The sequence below is a fragment of the Chaetura pelagica genome, unplaced genomic scaffold, assembly GCF_000747805.2.
Source record: "Chaetura pelagica isolate M959 unplaced genomic scaffold, ChaPel_1.0 scaffold104, whole genome shotgun sequence".
NCBI classification, from domain to species: Eukaryota; Metazoa; Chordata; class Aves; order Apodiformes; family Apodidae; genus Chaetura; species Chaetura pelagica.
The window spans coordinates 8,270,075-8,288,845 of record NW_009953786.1 but is presented as its reverse complement, the minus strand read 5'-3'; the positions used below and the strand labels follow the sequence as shown (position 1 = coordinate 8,288,845).

Here is an 18,771-nt window from a genome sequence, read left to right as displayed (position 1 = left end):
ATTTACTACAGAAAAATAAATTTAATATAATTGACTAGCTTTTGTTTTAAAGAACTTCTGAGAATTTCAGGTTTCTCCATATACTGCTAGTACAGTACTAAAGTTAATAATATTAATCGAAGCTAAAAAAATCTGTAATTGATTGTTTTCATTACTTTTAGGGAAAAGGAACAATGTTTTGTAGGAAGTGGTTTTCATTTTCATTATTTCAGTGTTTGGAATTCTTCTGTGTGATTTTTATGTTTGGGTTTTGAGAGGGGGGCAGTTTTGCTTGAAGATACTTTAACTTAAAATCTTGGGTTTAAATCACTTCACTCTAGGTTCTACTACTTTACAGAAACACAGCAAATAACGACACTTACAACTCTGTCCGAAGGTCTAAGCAACACCAAATACCCATGTTCTTATCTATGCAAGACTTACAATTAAATGTATCAAACTGTTACATATAACAATTCATTTAAAGATTATTTTATATGTGTATAAGTACTGCTTGAAAAAATGAAATAATTTTTCTTTGGTATTTAATACCTTGGAACAGGATAATAAAAGTGACTGATCAAGTCAGATGGTTAATTAAAATGTCAAATAGTAAAAATACTTTGCAGATTTCAAAAATACAGTTTTCTTGTTTCCTAGAATGTGCAACTTAGGCACAAAAAGGTGTTTTTTCTGGTTTGAAATATCCGTGGTTTATGTGCAGTGACACTGTTGCTTTCCTTGTTCTTAAGAGCACAATTCAAATGATAAAATGGGATTTTTTGTTCCTGATGTTTTTTATAAACACCATGGAGTATCATGGTCTCTCTGCCTAATTAGTCCTCTAAAAATATGTTTGCAGTGATTAATCAGCAAACACTTAAATTTCTAGCAATTCTAAGACTTGAGTTTGTTTTTAATTATATTGCTGATGGGTAATCTGGAATGTTAAAAATTGAGTTCAAAATACAGCTATTGCTACACTTAGAAAATAACATGTTTAGATTTTTGTTGTTTGAAAGGCATTCTGCAATGTTCACTGAAAATACTTTATCTTGGACTTGTATTTCAGAATGAAAAGAAAGTTCTATTCATGGGATGAATGTATGAATTTGAGAGAAGTCAAGGTAAAGTGGTGGACATACTACCTTTAAAAATAAGTGTCTGGTTAGGTTTGCATGGAGGAGAAGGGCATCTACAATGTTGAAGCAAAAAGCCAAATTCTGTGAACTCTTTTAAATGAGGGTGATAGATTCTACAAGACCAAGGGTTGCTGGTACTCCCCTAGAGCTCCTGCTGCTGTGTGGAATATCCCACTATTCTCAAGCAGTGGTTGTGTTTTATAGCTAAGCCTCTTTGTTTTTGAGAGAAGATACAAAATTGATTTTGTGTCTGAATGTGTTTTTGTGTTTTAAGATCCTGCTCTTTCATTTTACTGGCAGATTTCTAGATTTATATCCAGTCCTCAGATCTTGTATTGGGGGCATTTGTAGAAAGCACTGGGAGTTTTGGCAAGTCAAAGGATAGAGTAACGCTTGAAAACCTGAGCATAAATTTCAAATCATCCCATGGTTGGGGCATCTTGATTTTCTGTATATACAAAACTTCCTAACACAGGAGTTCGGTATCCATAATTTAGATTTAATTTACTGGAGATTGCACATAATCAGTATCTCCAAAAAGAATACCTGCAAGAGAAGCCTTGTTCATAACCAAAAAATTGCTGGGTTTTCTTATTCAGTTCTGTAAGCAAGAGCTGTACAGCTTCAGAACTGTCTTTTATTGTAGGGAATTAGGTTTTTGTGTTAATCTGCACCTCAGCTGTGATGTAACCCCTAGAAATAGAAGTTTAAACTATTAATATCTTTGCTGCTTTTATTTTCAAATTAAAGTGCTATTTTGTTGTTCTTTGAAACAGAGATTCCAAGGTAAATAATAGACTATCAGATGGACACGTTTTGTAAATTCCGTGCTAGAAACTTTCACATGTTAAAAATTTAGCTCTTGTAAGTAATCCAAATCAAATTATCTGAAGCCATATTTTACTGTTGCAGTCTCTGAAGAAGCTAAATCATGCCAATGTAATAAAACTGAAAGAAGTCATACGAGAAAATGACCACCTCTATTTTGTATTTGAATACATGAAGGAAAATCTTTATCAGTTAATGAAGGACAGGTACGTCTGTTTTACAGAACAAATGGTGTGCTATCATGCTTTATTTTATGGCTTTTATGCTATCTTCAAAAACACACTGGAATTTCTGTTTTAGGCTTTTCTTGCAGCCCCACTGATGTGCACAGGAGTTGCTGCACCTGCTTGTCCGAGGGTAGAATTCTGCATTGCTCTGCATTACAATACACAATATTGTAATGCTTTTGGAAAGAACAGTTTGTTCACCTGTTAACACCATAGTCTGCATGACTTTGGTGCGTACAGCCATGAGAGAAATTCCAAATACTTTTTTTTTTTCTTTAGTAGCCTTCACTAAAATGTATGAAGAACTGGATAAATATTTTATTCTAGTTTTGCTCATGGATTTGGCTTAAGGTGGGATGGTCATCTGCATGTACATGCATGCATGCTCATAAGACCTAGATATGGACGAGCTGTTTGATGTTGCAATCTTGAACAAACAGTACATAGCAAGGCTTGCAAGGTGAATTTCAGAACAGGACCTGCCTTTTCAGTAACATTTTTCCTTGCTGAATTCTTTTGCCTCTAATGTGTGGTTTCTTCAGACATTGTCATGCACCTTTATCTCCTAACGTGCAAAGCTCTTAGGTTTGCATCCTGAGGTCGCTGCTTGTGTTGCTTGCACAGTGCTACCCTATAGCTGAAAAGTGTTGCTCTCAATCAGGGTTCCTCTAAGGGTACCACTGGGTAGCACACCTACCACAGTGCTACACTGTGCAGTCTCTTCCTTACAGCATTACTGTGCATTCCATGACCAGATAGTCGAGTACACTATTGGCCAACCACCTTCTACAGAGAAGACAGGATCGTGAACCTCTCTGCAGAGAAGTACCTCTGCAGAACTTTGAGTGAAATTAAGGCCTGGCAGCGAGCGAGTTTTGAGATCAGAACTAGTTACCTCTGTCTTACTTTGTACTCAAGACTTGACAGGTCTGTTTTCATCTGTTCATGATGTGTTGTGCAAAATTAAGAAATAAGTATGTTCTGAAAATACATTATTTTTTTAATTATAAGAAATTGTTAATCTGTTTCTTCACAGAAACAAGTTGTTCCCAGAGTCAGCCATCAGAAACATGATGTATCAGATATTACAAGGGCTAGCTTTTATCCATAAACACGGTAGGTTTCAGAGTTTAACTGTGTCGCACTTTTTTAGAAAATAAGATAATGCACAGTCATAATACAAACAAAAATATCTAGCAAATGCTACTAATTGTCTGTAATAAAAATTATTCCTACCTGCTTCAAGGATGAGGTATTTTAAAATCTTGTTTTTCTGTAAACAGATATTAATCTTTTTGTACTGTACTGTCCAGTACTTTATTTATTTCAAGCTTAGGCACCAGGTGAATAACCAAACTAAAGAAGCCTGGATGCTGGGCTATTCTGTGCATCTCTTCTTTCCTCAGAAAGATCTATTGAAAGAGAATGGATACAGATGGTAGCTTCTCCTGTCTTGAGATACTATAATTAATATGGTGCCCTATGTCCATAAAAAATTAAAATAACTTGTTCACTAAGAATTTCAGTCTCTTTGTCAAATACAATCTGGATTTAAATATTTAAAGAGATGTGACTTTTCTAGCAGTTATAAGCACAATTGAAAGAAGAGGTGCAGTGTGCTCACAAGAAGAAAGTTTCCCAGCATTTACAGACCTTTTAACTCTCATGTTTAATATCTGTCTGCAAACTGCATTCTGAAATACTGGTATTAAGCTCATTTGCATTTAAAAACTAGTAATTTACTATCTTATTTTGTACTTTCATTCACATTGGTATTCTTTTCAGAGAGAATAAAAGAGCCTACAGGAAAGCAGGAGAGGGGGCACTTTTCACCAGGGTGTGTAGTCATAGAACGAGGGGTATTGGTTTCACACTGGAAGAGGGGAGATTTAGGTTAGACATTAGGAAGAAATCCTGTAACCTGAGGATGGTGAGACACTGGCACAGGTTGCCCAGGGAAGCTGTGGCTGCTCCATCCCTGGAAGTGTTCAAGGGTAGGTTGTATGGGGCTTTGGGCAACCTGGTCTAATGGAAGGTGTCTCTGCCCATGCAGGGGGGTTGGATCTAGATGATTTTTAAGGTCTCTTCCAACCTAAACCGTTCTTTGATTCTATGAAAACATTAGCTGAAAATTAAATAAGAAACTATGTTCCTAGTATTATCTGATTGGCTTTTATATACCCTGGCTTCATGAGTTCAAATAAATCATCAGTTCTGTTCAGTACTGTCTAATGCCCAGAAATTTTTGGTTTGTCTTTCTGATCAGGATCATAGAATCATAGAATCCTAGGGGTTGGAAGGGACCTCGAAAGATCATCTAGTCCAACCCCCCTGCCAGAGCAGGGTCACCTAAAGTACATCATCACACAGGAACGCATCCAGGTGGGTTTTGAATGTCTCCAATGAAGGAGACTCCACAACCTCCCTGGGCAGCCTGTTGCAGTGCTCTGTCACTCTCACAGTAAAAAAATCATATATGCTTTCCTATTATTAGCATCCTCTTTTCATTCCTCATTTCTACATGAAAGACATGAGATATGCTTTAAAACTGCCATTTCTAAGTTACAGTATTAATTTTATTTATTTATTTACTATAAGCATTTGGGGATGTCAGGTATGATTAAATTGAATATTTACATCTCCCTTTAATTTCATCCAGTTTCTTTCAGTGGTTGTCAGTTTCTGCATGCAGAAATCAAATGCTTTATTGTAGTAAGGGAATTTTAAAATTATTTATGACGAATTGTGTATACCAACAGGTGCTCAAGCCAACACTAAGCATTAAAGAAACTTTATGTGGCTCATTACTGTTATCATTCCTGGGCAAAGTGTTGGTATCTTTTAAATGTAAATCACAATGATAAACAAACTAGCTAAAAAACAGTCAAGGAATTTTATAAATGAAGTAAGATTGTCAGATGCTCAGTTTTCTATTATATAAAGATGATAATACAGTTGAAGTTTTTGAAGAAGGTTTCATTCTGAAATTGGTTTGTTTTTTGATACTGGTGCCAATTCATATTTCTTAGTGTTAATGACAGTTTATATTTGTTAATTTAAAAACACTTGCTGTAATAATTACTGGAGAGAAAATTTCTGTGTTTGTTGTGAGTGAGGGTTACTATTCATTTATTTTTAATTTAGAAAAAACAATTAAACAAAAAGTTATGTTCTTCTAACATAGCCCAAAGTCAATTTTGGATGACTGTATTAAGATGGCTGTTTAAGAAGTCATGACACAATTATTTGCCATTCTTTTCTGTCTGGTCTTCTCTAGGATTTTTTCATAGAGATATGAAGCCTGAAAACCTTCTCTGTATTGGACCAGAACTTGTCAAAATAGCAGATTTTGGTTTGGCTAGAGAACTAAGATCTCAGCCACCATATACAGATTATGTTTCTACTAGGTGGTAAGTACATTAAGGTGATCCATGATCTTAAAGAGTTACCTTTCTCTGCTTAGCATTTTAATATATCTATGATTTCTTTCCATCCTCACAGGTACCGCGCTCCTGAAGTTTTGCTAAGATCGTCTGTTTATAGCTCACCTATTGATATGTGGGCAGTTGGCAGCATAATGGCTGAGCTGTACACACTAAGACCTCTTTTCCCAGGCACAAGTGAAGTAGATGAAATCTTCAAAATTTGCCAAGTGTTAGGGACTCCAAAGAAGGTAAGACTTTTAAAAAACTTCCTGCAACTGTACTTTTTTTAAAGTTAAATAAAATTATTATAAAGGTTATATCTCTGTAAGAATATACATATAAGTTATTGTTTTGTATTTAAGTTTCCTGCAGGTTTGAGGTTTTCTCAACTGTGTTTCTTTTAAGCTTCCATTAAGGCATGTAATGCTAGTTTTCAGTTGTATTTTAGCATCTATTGTGTATCATACCTCTACAAGTAGCCTCGCTGTCCTCTGATGAAAGCCAGACAAAATGGTTTAATTTAGTTTTTTAAAGCTATGCATATTGGAAAGAAAATCAGAAGTCTAGGATTTTACCTTGCCACAGCCAATTTGCTTTCTTTCCTGACAGTGTATTCTTCAAGGCTAGCACCCAGATTTTGAAGCTTACAGAAGATACCATGAATAAGACAAATTATGCTTTTCTTATTTTCAAAGCATAAAGGAAACATCTCAAACACAGATCTCTCATAAAGTATTATTAGCAATGAATAAAAGAAAATTGTGCAGTATTTTAGAGAGGAAGCAATTTTCAATTATTTTCTGGAAGGGCTAAATACTATTTAAAATACTATTTAAAAGGAATAAAAAGTTGTTTTAGCAAATGGATTTATGAACATGCAATAAGAGAGTAAGTTTACAATAGGTATTTTTTGGAGAATAAGAGATGGCCAATATCAGTACTTTGTGCGTGAAATAACTGATTGAACACAGGGTAGGAGAGAAATGTATCAATTTTATTGGTATTCTGCTGATATAAAATAGACCCTAATTCCTGTCTAGTAAAGGAGTTGTTATCAATAGAGAAGTGAGGAACAGAAAGCTTAAAACAGAAATAGGTTAAGCAGGGAACACGAAGAGCTTTAAGTGCTGGGAAAACATCCAAGAGAACATACAGAGAAACAGGTGCCAATCCATGACAGGGCAGAGTAAAAGGTCAGAGGTGGAGAGTTACAGATGGTATGTTGTGGAAGTGAAAACTGAGTCTAGAGGACAAAGTGAAAATTCCTGTGATGTGTAAAACAGTGCTTGCTATGATTATTGTGTGTCAGAAATTATGTGTAATATGAGCAGTATTTTAAGACTCGAGTTTTCAAACACAGATGCTAAAATTTCTCAAACAACCTACAAGTTTAAGATAGTAAGAACATTTTGATATATATTAAGAATATCTGTGAAAGAGAGCAACATAATAACTTCTTGTACATTTACAATGTATAGCATAAACAAGTTCTGGAAATGCAGGGAGATCAGAGAGATTTTCACTGCATGTAGTAGCAGAGCAGCCCTGAGCTGCCTGTTCCGTTTTTTCCCTAACCTTGCAAGTAATCGAACAGAAGCAAATAATGACTGTTTACACACTGTCCTTCCCTGATGAGCAAGCTGATTGCTTAGGAAAGCAGGGAGCGTCACCAGCTGAGTATTTCAGAGAAAACTGTAGCCTCTTCTAAGGACCCTAAGGGTTAGAGACACTGTACGTCAGCACTCTAGGATCAGGAAGTTGTAATTAGTTCCTTTGTGCCCCTACCATCTGCTGGGCAGACTTGGGAATTGTATCTCCTTACGACAATGCTAAAGTATTCTTCAGGGAGATCACTGGGTAAGAAGAGTACTTACATATTATGATAGGATGTATCACAGCAAATTATGCATTTGTTATTAGTGAAGTACTGTTCTGCATTCTGAAAAATATAAGCAGTTATTTTAATAGTCTAATAGTTTTGCAGATAGTTTTACAAATTGTGGGGTTTTTTTCAGACATATATTTTTCTTTATTCTATTAGCATGCAATCAAGAATTACAGGAATTATTCCCAGAAGCTATCTTCATCCCTATTTGCCTTCCTTTGTTTAAATCCATAATACCATACTAATGACTTCCATCAGTTTGGATTTTTTAAATAATGACAGGGAACTCTTTTATAAATGGAGTTGCTTTATTTATTAAATCTTGCTTTCTTTATTTTATAAATAAAACCAGTAATAAACATAAAATTGCACCATTCATGTACTAGCAGTGATGGTGCACCTGTAGTATGCCAATGTAAAGAAAATGCTGATGACAACCTGAAAAGGAAAGACTAATGAAATACATTTTCATTAGTTAAAGGTTGGCAATGGCACTTGAATTCAAATTTCTTTTTTAATAAACTGAAATGTATTTATTTATTTTTGCACTTTTACTATTTTCACTCTATCCCCATACTTGACTAGGTCAACAAGGAAACCTTGCTATTTTGTTCTAAACTCTTCTGTTATCACTACCTCTGGCAAACAGGATGTCATCAATTCAATAAAGGCGGGAGATGCAGCTGAGGAGGAAAGGGTCTGTCTCCGTTAATTTAAACGAACAAATTATTCTCTGAGGTGGAACAGGAAGTCACTTGGAGTCTTGAGCCATATTTTAACCAGCCTTAGTTTATAATTATATTTGAGTTCTTTGATTACCACAGACTGTGTTAACATAGCCAAATCTTAAGACCAAATTCTATCAAACCAATCTGATATACTCTTGTAGCAGTGTAACAAGCTTTGTGGATAGAAGAAAAGCATTAATATCATACATTGTGTTTAGTAAGGTTTCAGATGCTGTCCCCATTCAAAATAAAGGTAGATTGAATACAACTCGAGTGATTCTGCATCTAATTAAATTTTAAAATTGTATTAAAGGCCTTTTGGTGGAATAGATTTTACTTCTTAAGTTGGTAGATAACAGGCTGGGAAGAACTGAGTATCTTACAAGACAAGATTAGAATTCAGGGTTTCTTATAAATAATAGCTTTAAATAAATCTTAAATAGTGTGTAGAATGCTGCACTTAGGCAGGAGTAATCAGCCACATAAATTTCTGGGGATAAATATCCAGCTGACACATCCATAGAAGAGGATGGAGGAGCTATATAGTGCCTTGTATGTCAACAGTATTTTGTTGCAACAAAGGCAAACACCTTTACCAGTGTGTAGAGAAAGGAGAGTTGTTCACTCATGTGTGAACTAATCTTTCTGTTTCACTTGCTATATCATATCCAGTTTAAAGTTTCACCTTTCAAGAGAAAAAAATCAGGAGTCCAGGGAAGAACAAGAAAAACTTACAAAGACTAGGCCCAAAAATTAAATTGTTCAGGTTTCCTTAGCTTATACAAAGGAAGACTGGAAGAAAAGAGAAGAAATACCCCTTCCAGAAAAGGTGTATATAAAAGACTATTCTAAAGAGAAGAAGGAAATTGTTCTTCTTGGTATCCATGGATGAGAGCACACTCACCAATGGTCTTTTATTGTTGTAATAGAAACTTATATTTTTCTAATACTGAGGAGAATTAAGATTTGGAATAGACTAACTAGAGCAGTTTTGTAGTGACAGAAACAGGAAACTTTTTGCAACTGCCAGAAAGGAACAGGAGCATGGACTGGATGGTCTCTTGAGGTCTTTGGTCCTATGGCTCTGTATTCAAACAATATCAAGAAACGTAGAACTTCAAGCTTTACTTTTGGAAAGTTAAACGCTTAAAAAACCCCACCTTTCATCTGGCAGTCGTAGCTTTTTTCTGTTGCAATAGTGTCTAGTTACAATATAATCATTGAATATCTTACTGGTGGTATAGTGTATAGGCTGCATCATGGTTACACAACCGTGGTGTGCTGGATGGAAAGGCCTCGCCTCTACTATTCCCGTAATAAAGGTATGTTGAAGTCAGCTGTTTGAGCTGTTTTCTGCCATAGCTGGGATATTCAATACTGATTCTGGTACTGTTGCACTCTCTTCTTGAGACAGAATATGTCCAAGTGTGGTATCTGCAGTGATGTTTCCACCTTTACCCACAGGAGAGCTTGAGGACTGTCATCAGAGACTGATGCTGTGTTCACTGGTGTTGTAATAATTGTAATGGAAAATAAGGAAGCTTGTTTTCCACTATATAGGAAGGAGCTACTCAGACCAAGCATGACTCAAGCTGCATAACATTAAATTTAGTCTAATACTCAAAGATGTATTTTTTTCTTTTTGGTGCTCATTTTTCTTTCCTTTGAAACAGAGTGACTGGCCAGAAGGATACCACCTTGCTTCTGCCATGAATTTCCGTTTCCCACAGTGTGTCCCAATAAGCCTAAAAACTCTCATCCCAAATGCAAGCAATGAAGCAATACAGCTTATGAGTGATATGCTGAACTGGAATCCAAAGAAGAGACCTACAGCAAGTCAGGTCTGAGCACCTGAATGATTAAGAATTAATTTTCTCTCACTGTTAAGAAATTGTAGATACAGAAATCAATTGCTTGTCTTAATACTGATGGCCAGAGAAATGTCTCCTCATTTTGAACTCTTTGGTGGGAATGGGACTGAGTAGTGAGGAGAGAAAGTTCTAAACATGGCTCAACAAACATCATAAACTCTTTAGGTACTTCTGCAGTTTTGTCTTTTGTATTTGCATATTCTGGAACTTTCTCTGTACAGGATAGAGAAAAATTGAAGTTGCAAGTTTTCTGAATTGTAACTGTAAGTCACTTCTGCTGCCTTCTTTTCCCTCCCCTGTCCGTACAAAGTGGGATACTGAAAATTAAGCTTTGCTTTTTGTGAAGCTGCAGATGGAATGCAGAATGGAAGAGCTAAGATTAATTTATAATAAGGTTAATTAAAATTTAATTTTAAAAAACATATTTCAGGTACCAAATATGGTTACATTCTACTGATTTTTCTTTTTTTTAGTATTCATACCTAATGCAATCCTATTTAGAAAATATAAAAGGGGAATACAATTGGGAAAGAAAAAGGATGTATTGCAAGTTATCCTAGGTGGATGTAATGTGATTCAGAAGTGGTTAAACAGATGGTACCAAGTAAAACAACCATTTCTCTCCACTTTATAAAGCATACCTATTTTTACAGTCACTGAGATCTAACTGTAGACCAGTGCTATCTATCCCTACACTGAATACTGTGTGGTGCTTCAGGAAAGCAAATAACCAGCTTTTGCCCAAGTGAGTTGTCAAGGAAGTAGCTGCAGCAATTGTGCAATTCACAGCCAAAAGAGAGAGTTTAATGCATGTACTTGGTAGTGAGTACAAAGGCAGCGATTTTCAAATGCAGCTGAGGCAAAACATTGCTTTGAGAACTATGAGTAGGATCCAACCCAGAAGGAGTAGCAGAGCGTGTTGTTTTGACATAGGAGGAGCTGCGTTAGTAAGTGATGTCCATGTTGTCCATCTAGCAGTGGACATGAAAAGGTCAGAGAGAGAGAATGAAACTCACATCTGCCTGAAGACAGGCATTGTAGTTTCCCAATAAACACCATGAAGGCGCAGCAAGCCTGTACTTCAAAGCAAAACAAAACCAGGGAAGGTGGGGGATAAGAAAATGAAGGAGAAACTTTTCTCATGAACATCCTCCAATTGTAAGCCCCATACATTAATAATAAATGGCTAGCATCACACTTTTGTTGTTTGGGCGTTTTAAAATAATAATTTAAAAATAAATAAATAAATCTGTCCATTGAGTTGCCAAAGCATAGCAGTGGAAACAAGTAATAAAGCATGTGGTAAAGGTGGTGGAGACTACTTGTTTTAAGATGGAAATGTTACTGCATGAGTATAGAATGGTTTTGAATGTAAAATGCACCTCAAAACACAGACTGCAAAACCTAGAAGGAGGGAAAGAAAGAACATGAGTGCTGTAACATGAACAAGTGTATCCATCTTACTAAATTATATGGTGGAAAGAGTTTAAAATACAGAACTGACAGTTAACAGTACATACTGTTTACATATTTCTCATTATGTATCCATCTGGCATCTGTGCTGTAGAGCTTGCTCAAATGCTTCAGAAACTTGCTTAGATCCTTGATGAGGCTACCAAAGTCAACTTGAAGTAAAAATACTATGTTTTATCTTCTCCAGGCTTTGAAGCACCCTTACTTTCAAGTTGGCCAGATTTTAGGACCTCCTCCACAGTATCTGGAGAAGCAGACTCCTATGAAACCAGTTCAGCCAACAGAGCCAAAGACAGCTTTACCTAAGCTGGAAGCTGTACCTAAACTGGAAGCTGTACCTCAGCCAGAGCCTCTGTCTTCACCTGACGTACCTGACAAAACAGAGCCACAGCCCCTGTCAAAAGTTAATCACCAGCCTCTCCAGCAAATTCAGTTGCCACAGAATACAGCTAACCAGCAAGCACCAAAACAGCAGCAGCCACAGACACAACCCTTTTTTCCAACTATCAATAAAAACTCATTGCCAGTAAGTTGTCTTCAATAAATACTTAGGTGGTAAAAGTTCTTACTACATTCAACCAGGTGATCCCTTGAAAGTGGTGATACTTTTATTAGAGAAAATACAGATGGATTATTAGGGACTAATAAGGATACAACTGGCCTCTTACTGAAATTTTACAGCAAATCAGAATAATATATTGCTTGTAACAACAATAAATGTTCATTTATAATAGCCTTTACTGACATTCTTATGCAATAATGTGGCTGTGACAGCTATTTTTTCTTGGCCTTTGAGAAACAGTTCACAAAAATATTGCTTGTATACTACAGAAAAGTATAAAGGGATACCTTTGGTTGCCTGAACCCGGAAAATACCTGAGAAAATTAATTAAATTCCTAAGCATGTAAGAATTTAACCAATAAGATTTTTAGCAAGATTAATATTCAACTTTGATTTGCAATCTTCATTTTGCTTTCTGCTTGTACTCACTAAACTGCAATATAAAGGTTATTAAAAATAACAGGCATTCAGAACATACTGGAAAGCAAACTACAGACAGATGAAAGGATGGTTTTAAAATCTAATCTTTTCTCTGGAAGAGAATGTTAAGGAAAGGCCTGGCTAACTTCTTTTATTTGCTGTATTAACTTTGGGCCTATAGATACTGGCACTCCTAAACCCTAAGCATGATTGCCATGAATGGTCTGCACCACTGTGCCCTGCTTCTTGATGGTTCATCTTACCACTTTTGAGAGCATGAGTTCAGCAAGATACCCATAGTAGAGGCTAAGCACTGAAGTGGGTCTGCAAACAGAAAGTTAACTTCACTACTTCAGATAGATTTGAGCAATTCAAGGATGACAGTCCAAAAGAGCTACACTCAAAATACCTGCTGGGATTATTGGTATGTTTGGTGCTTAAAATCACTCTGAGACTAAGACCAAAATATGCACAACACAATGGGAAAAATTGTCTCAAAGTTCTTAAGCAGTAGTCAGGAAGGCAACTAGGAATAAAATACAAAATGTTAGTATTTACTTCAAGGTGATTTTTTTTCCTATTTAAAATAGAATCAAGCAGCTAGTGGCCCTCAGAATGGTGCAGTAGGTCCTAAAAGCTGCAGAAGACGTTGGGGACAGACTTTGGTAAAGGCTATGGATAGCTGGGATGACTTGGATGACACTGAATTTGGAATGTCATGTTCAAAGAAGCCAAGCATTGCACTGTTAAAAGAAAAGAAAACCAAAGAGTATCTTTTCAGGTAAGTCCTGTAATTATAAAATTTTATTTTTTAATTTTTTTTGGTAAACATTGTCCAGTAGATTTATAGATTAATTAAGACAAATGTGCTAGTATTTAAGTGACCAAAATTCTGCAAGAATGCAAAGAGCTGTATGTGCAGACCAGCTTTGGGTGTGGTGTTGATATAGCTCCAGTAATATCCTAACTGAATCAAATTTGGTTAAGGCACTGTATGGTTTAGGTGTTTGTCATGTTACTAAGAAACCACATGTTTTACTAAAATCACATATACTAACTTATTTTCCTTTGTTTGGTTAATTTATTGTTGGTTAAGTTTATTACTAAGTTCTGCCACAGTTTTCCACATTTGTTTTTACTCCATAGTGTTGGATACACTTTTTTCTTCAAAATGCCAGGTCAGACTCTCATGGCGCATTGAGATTTGGCTGTTACTTTGTGGAAATAAATTCTAGTGATGAAAGCAGGGGAAGAGCTGAACACTGTACTCTTCAGGCTAGAGTCTGCTTGTAGTATTCTGACCTGGAATTGTTGGTCACATTATTTGAACATTTTGGTTTTTCAGTGTGCCAGAACCAAAAGCTTCATGCTGTATCCAGCCAGGAGGGGAAAATAAGGTTCTGATGAGAAATGATTCTGGAAGATCAAATACATCAGCAAAGCAGTACTATTTAAGACAATCAAGATATCTACCTGGTAAGGGTAAAAGTCCATACATACAGAAAATAAAAGCTGTGAACAATCTACGTTCAGTACAGTGAAACTTTAGATTTTAAATGGATCATCTTGCTTTTCATAACTGGGCTACATTTTCAAGTTTTGGACTAAATGCCTTTCTTAAACATATCTTGTCACAATGCAGAAGTTCCTGCCTATGTAAATGAGGAAGGGAGCTCAGCCCTGCTTGTACTCCATAAAAGTTCACAGGCCCTCTTCTGACCAGTAACATATAAAAGTGCTTAGAAGTGTTCAGCTGCTCACATTGGTAGGAATTCACACACTCATTTCCCTTCCCAAGGCAGTCATCCTCTTTAAAAAATAAATAGATACCTTAGTCTAAATCTGGGAGATTTTGTCAGGAAAATAACATGAAATTTTGTAATTGTTAAGGTTAAGAATTGGAAGGAGGAGAAATAAAAGGGAATGTTTCCTCCAGTTAGTACTCTGAATGTATTCTGTTATCAAATTATTTCCTTGGTGTCTCACTTAGTATCTTTTCTTTATTACCATGATGGTTTGCACAATTACAGTAAGTATGTAATGATGTCTACTGAATCCACATAGCAGAATTTAGGTGGTTCACAGAGGAATTCTTGATTGGCAGGCAAGTTTCTTTGTTACAATGTATCACTAATTTCTCAGTAATTCATTAGGACAGTGATGTCTTTGAATATGAAATCACCTTTTAATCTGTTGAGTCTCTAGACATCACATTAAACATTCAAGTCCAAAAGAAAAACATTACAAAACAACTTTTTAAAAGGGAGGAGGGGAAGCTTCCCTATCTAAGGGAACACAAATGAAAAGTTCATCTGTATTTCTTTTTTTAAGCATGCTTCTAATGTCTGTCTGATGTTAGCAGTTTTCAGTGGGAAAGGCACAGATGTAAAACTAATTAATTCCAGCACTTTAAGAGAGTAATAGCTCCAAGGAGTGTATTTGTTATTTATCCATATTTCTTTAGTTCTGTTACAACTAGATTGAGGAGCTCCTTTCATGCTGTGTAATCCCATTAACTCTTGTAATGCTTGTAACATGTTGAAATAACAAGAACTGCTTTGGCCTACTTTTTAACTTATCCCTTGAAGAAATAGTTTATTTCCAACCTTGAGAACCTTAGTTTTTGATAGGTCTATTTAATCTTTGTTAATTGTCTAAGAGTCAAAAATATCAATAATGAGATTGTGATTTTATAGAAACAAAGTAACTGTACTAAAAAGGATTTTTAAAGTTCTCTTGGAATCATGAAGAAGTTGTTCTTAAATCAGTGTATCAATTTTCATGATTTGGCTGAAAAATCTGATCTGATCAATGGACATTATTCCCTTACATTAATGATGTTTACAGTATACCACAAATAAGTCAGTATTGTATTACTGTTCCAGAAATCTCCATATTTCATTGGTTGAATTATTTTTGAAAATTGATAACCTTTTCCATTTTTTTTTTTCTAAGGTGTAAACCCCAAGAGTGTCTCTCTAGTAGCAGTCAATAAAGAAGGATCCCATGGAACCTGGAACAACCAGTTGTTTTCTAAGCCACTGGCACATGCTGGAGGAGGACTATCTTTCAGCAGAAATACTACAGGTAAAAGTGTAATTAAAAGTGGTCACAATATATCTCATCATACTTTAATAATTATAGTTAAGGCCGTCTGGTTTAACTTCTGTTGTCAGGCTTAGCCTCTAGGCTAATGGTTTTTATCTTGTATTAACATCATACTCTTCATACATAAAAACTATGTTTTGTTTTCAGAGCATAAAGGAAGCACAGACCAGCCCCTTTTATAAGGCTTAGTCAAGATAAACTTTGTCCATAATCCTCTTAGACCATTATTTTACTGTGTTAATTTAAGCAAATGGTTTGACCTCATTACTGCCTGATCAGTGTGGAACACTATATATAAACAGCAGTCTCACGTATGAAAACAAGGTGGTAGCTCGTGTGCTAAGGTACCGAAGGTACTGCCTAATATTCTAAATATATCTGCTAGCCTTGTCCTAAATACTTTGCTTTATGAAAAGTCCTCTTATTTTCAGCAAGGAACTAGCAATAAGGTGCCTTTTGGTACTACATTTATTATTATCAGCATTTTATAGAGTGAAGATGAAGAATAGTTAAATGGCTTTTCTGATATTTCACTGAGGAAAGCACCAGAGTCAAGGCTAAAATCTATCTCCTGACCACTAAGCCCTTTAAGTATACAGTTCTCTCGTCCTGTTATGGAAGGTTACCTTGTTAACAACTTTGCAGCCATTGTTCAACTAGTATGAGTCACTCCCAAATACTTTCATGCTATTAAAGCACCTAACCTTCCATGCTTGTACAGAAGAACTTCATAAGGTTTGTTTACATGCGGATGCTGTGCCCCTTTTTAACAGACCTTCAGTAGCCATTCTGTAGTATCACCAAACTTGACTTTCCCTCTAGAAGTCAGGTGAGCTGTAAGTTGTTTATCTGAAATCATGTGAAAGATTTTAGGAAATAGAAAAATAACAGCACTTACCAGTATTCTTATGGAATAAAATAGACTTATTTTAGCAAACGTGAAATACAGTATCTGGGTGCATCAGAATGAATGTATTAATTAAACAGGCTTGCAAGGGAATTAAGCACAAAAAGGCAAAAAGCTTTTTGCAAAAGTATGTATAAATAAACTAGACATTCACCTACTGAATTGCACTGAAAATAAAATTAAGATGAATACTAATGCTAAAATCCAGCTTTTGTCTTACTGGCTTATTTTTGGCATCTACCAAAAGTTTAAAGAAAAACAACCAAACAAAAAACAAACATAAAACTGATTCTTTTGTATGATTCAAAATACTTGGTATTATTTCCACCAGTATCTTAAATTGCATGTTTCTTATACTGGGGGAGCAATCAACATTTAAGACAGACAGACATCAAACCAGAATAGCTGGAGTACTGAATTTACAACACATGTAAATTATGCATATTTTCTTTTTTCATATTGATGGAGTTGAAAGTTGACACTGTGCTGTTTACTGCTTAAATAACTACATTTAGTTTATTCAAGTGCTTTTTTTTTTTCCCCCTCATCCACCAGGTTACCCCAGGGTGAAAAGATAAGAGCAGATAGTTACAGAAGCTTTATTTATGAAGAATTGTAAGGTTACAATCAGTCAACTTTGCAGATACACCTGAGTGCCAAAACTTATGATTTATATATTTGTGTGACTGGGATGTGATTGCATTGTTAGTAAATCACATTTCTATTCCATTATTAGAAAGGACCTTATAAAGTAACTAGTTGGGAGTAACATTTCCTGCCTGAGAAAATGTAAGAATGAGGCATTATAGTTACAAAACTGTCAGAACTTTATTCTTCCTTGTTTTGTTTTCTCTTTTCTTTTACATCACCTAGCCAGGTTCTTCATGCACTTCTTCTGAAGTTGTCTTTCCATCTTTTTCTTCCTTTCATTTTCCTTGTCTACAGATGAGAACTTAATTATACCTATCGAAAAGCTATCATGCAAAGAAAGGTTGAATGAAAAATTAGAGGATCCAAAAGGTAACTTACAGCAGTTATAGTCTGGGTCTCTACATATTTCATACTTATGTTTTAAATTTTCTTACAAAAATTGCACGTATAAATCAGATTTCAGATCATGATAGATTTAATTTTCAGTTGCAATCTTTTCTGTCAAACCTTTCTCTCTTCATTGTGACTTCTTCTAGACTCTTGGCGCTTATGGTGCTTTAAAAGTCAATCTTCTTTTTCTAATTATAATCCATAGCATATCACTGCCCTGCTCCTGGGTAATGATGAGGAAGTGATCCTGAAGAAGCAGCATACACATCTCTCATGAAGCACTGCTTCTTCATAGCAGCACTTGGGACTTGCGCCATTGACTGCATTCTGATTCTCTATCCACAGAGCACTAGGAGGGTTTGTGTGAGAAGGAACACTTTCAGATAGCAGTGTTGCCAGATATTCAGGAGACAGAAAAACTGTCAAAGGAGATATTGCATGTTTTACTGCAAATACCATTGAAACAATGCTGAATATTAATATAAAATTGCTCATACTTGATAAAGTTCAAAATAAAATTACTGTGCATGGCGATGTAGTTCACAAAGTCAGTACTGAATATAGAACCACAGCACTAGAGAAAAGCATTTCTCTCTGGACGTTGTGCCAGCACAGCCTTAACACTGTCCCAAGTGATGACACAGTGGAAAAGGTAAGAAATTTTCTTGGGGCGTGGAGTCTAAGTATTGTAACAGATTCCTCTGTAACTGGACAATAATTTCAGTGCTAATTTTGTGTGTAACTGCACCATGTTTCTCAGCTTCCATATGAGGATGGTTGCATCAGCCTTCTTGAGGCAGCAGTGCTTTAAAGAAAGATCTGGACCAAAACTAAGCACAGTAGAATTATACTTGGGGTTAAAAAAAAAAAGAGGGTAATTGGATCTGACTTCTATAGCAGGCCTTTAACTGTAGAACTAGCAAAGTCAAATTCAAAGGGTTCACCACTTCCCACAAAAGAATTTTGGTTCCATTATTTTAGATAGGCCGAAGAAGTTGAGCACTAGTTTTCAAAAACTGAAGTTCTTAAACCAGCTTCCAGTAAAGGAGGTAGCTGTAAGTAAAAGGTAAGATCCTACCTAACTCTGAAACTTAGTGTAAACCTTTCTATGTGGTCTAGGGTTAATTAAAATACTAATGAAATGTCCAATCCTGCCCTGTTGTCTTTATTCCTGC

At 35.7% G+C, this 18,771-nt stretch overlaps 1 protein-coding gene across 3 annotated transcripts in view; it reads left to right on the top strand.

Moving 5' to 3' along the window:
• MAK (male germ cell-associated kinase) overlaps window positions 1-18,771 on the top strand; it is a 25,038-nt gene that overhangs the window by 1,379 nt on the left and 4,888 nt on the right. For 2 of the 3 annotated variants that reach the window (XM_010000926.1, XM_010000927.1), the window contains exons 2-11: window positions 1,052-1,106; window positions 2,034-2,155; window positions 3,213-3,292; window positions 5,454-5,586; window positions 5,678-5,849; window positions 9,888-10,055; window positions 11,746-12,084; window positions 13,155-13,321; window positions 13,886-14,016; window positions 15,496-15,627. In XM_010000926.1, the coding sequence (XP_009999228.1) occupies window positions 1,052-1,106; window positions 2,034-2,155; window positions 3,213-3,292; window positions 5,454-5,586; window positions 5,678-5,849; window positions 9,888-10,055; window positions 11,746-12,084; window positions 13,155-13,321; window positions 13,886-14,016; window positions 15,496-15,627 (1,499 nt within the window). Of the gene's footprint in view, window positions 1-1,051; window positions 1,107-2,033; window positions 2,156-3,212; window positions 3,293-5,453; window positions 5,587-5,677; window positions 5,850-9,887; window positions 10,056-11,745; window positions 12,085-13,154; window positions 13,322-13,885; window positions 14,017-15,495; window positions 15,628-17,500; window positions 17,589-18,771 lie in introns of all 3 variants that reach the window. The other variant, XM_010000925.1, reaches the window with a different exon arrangement.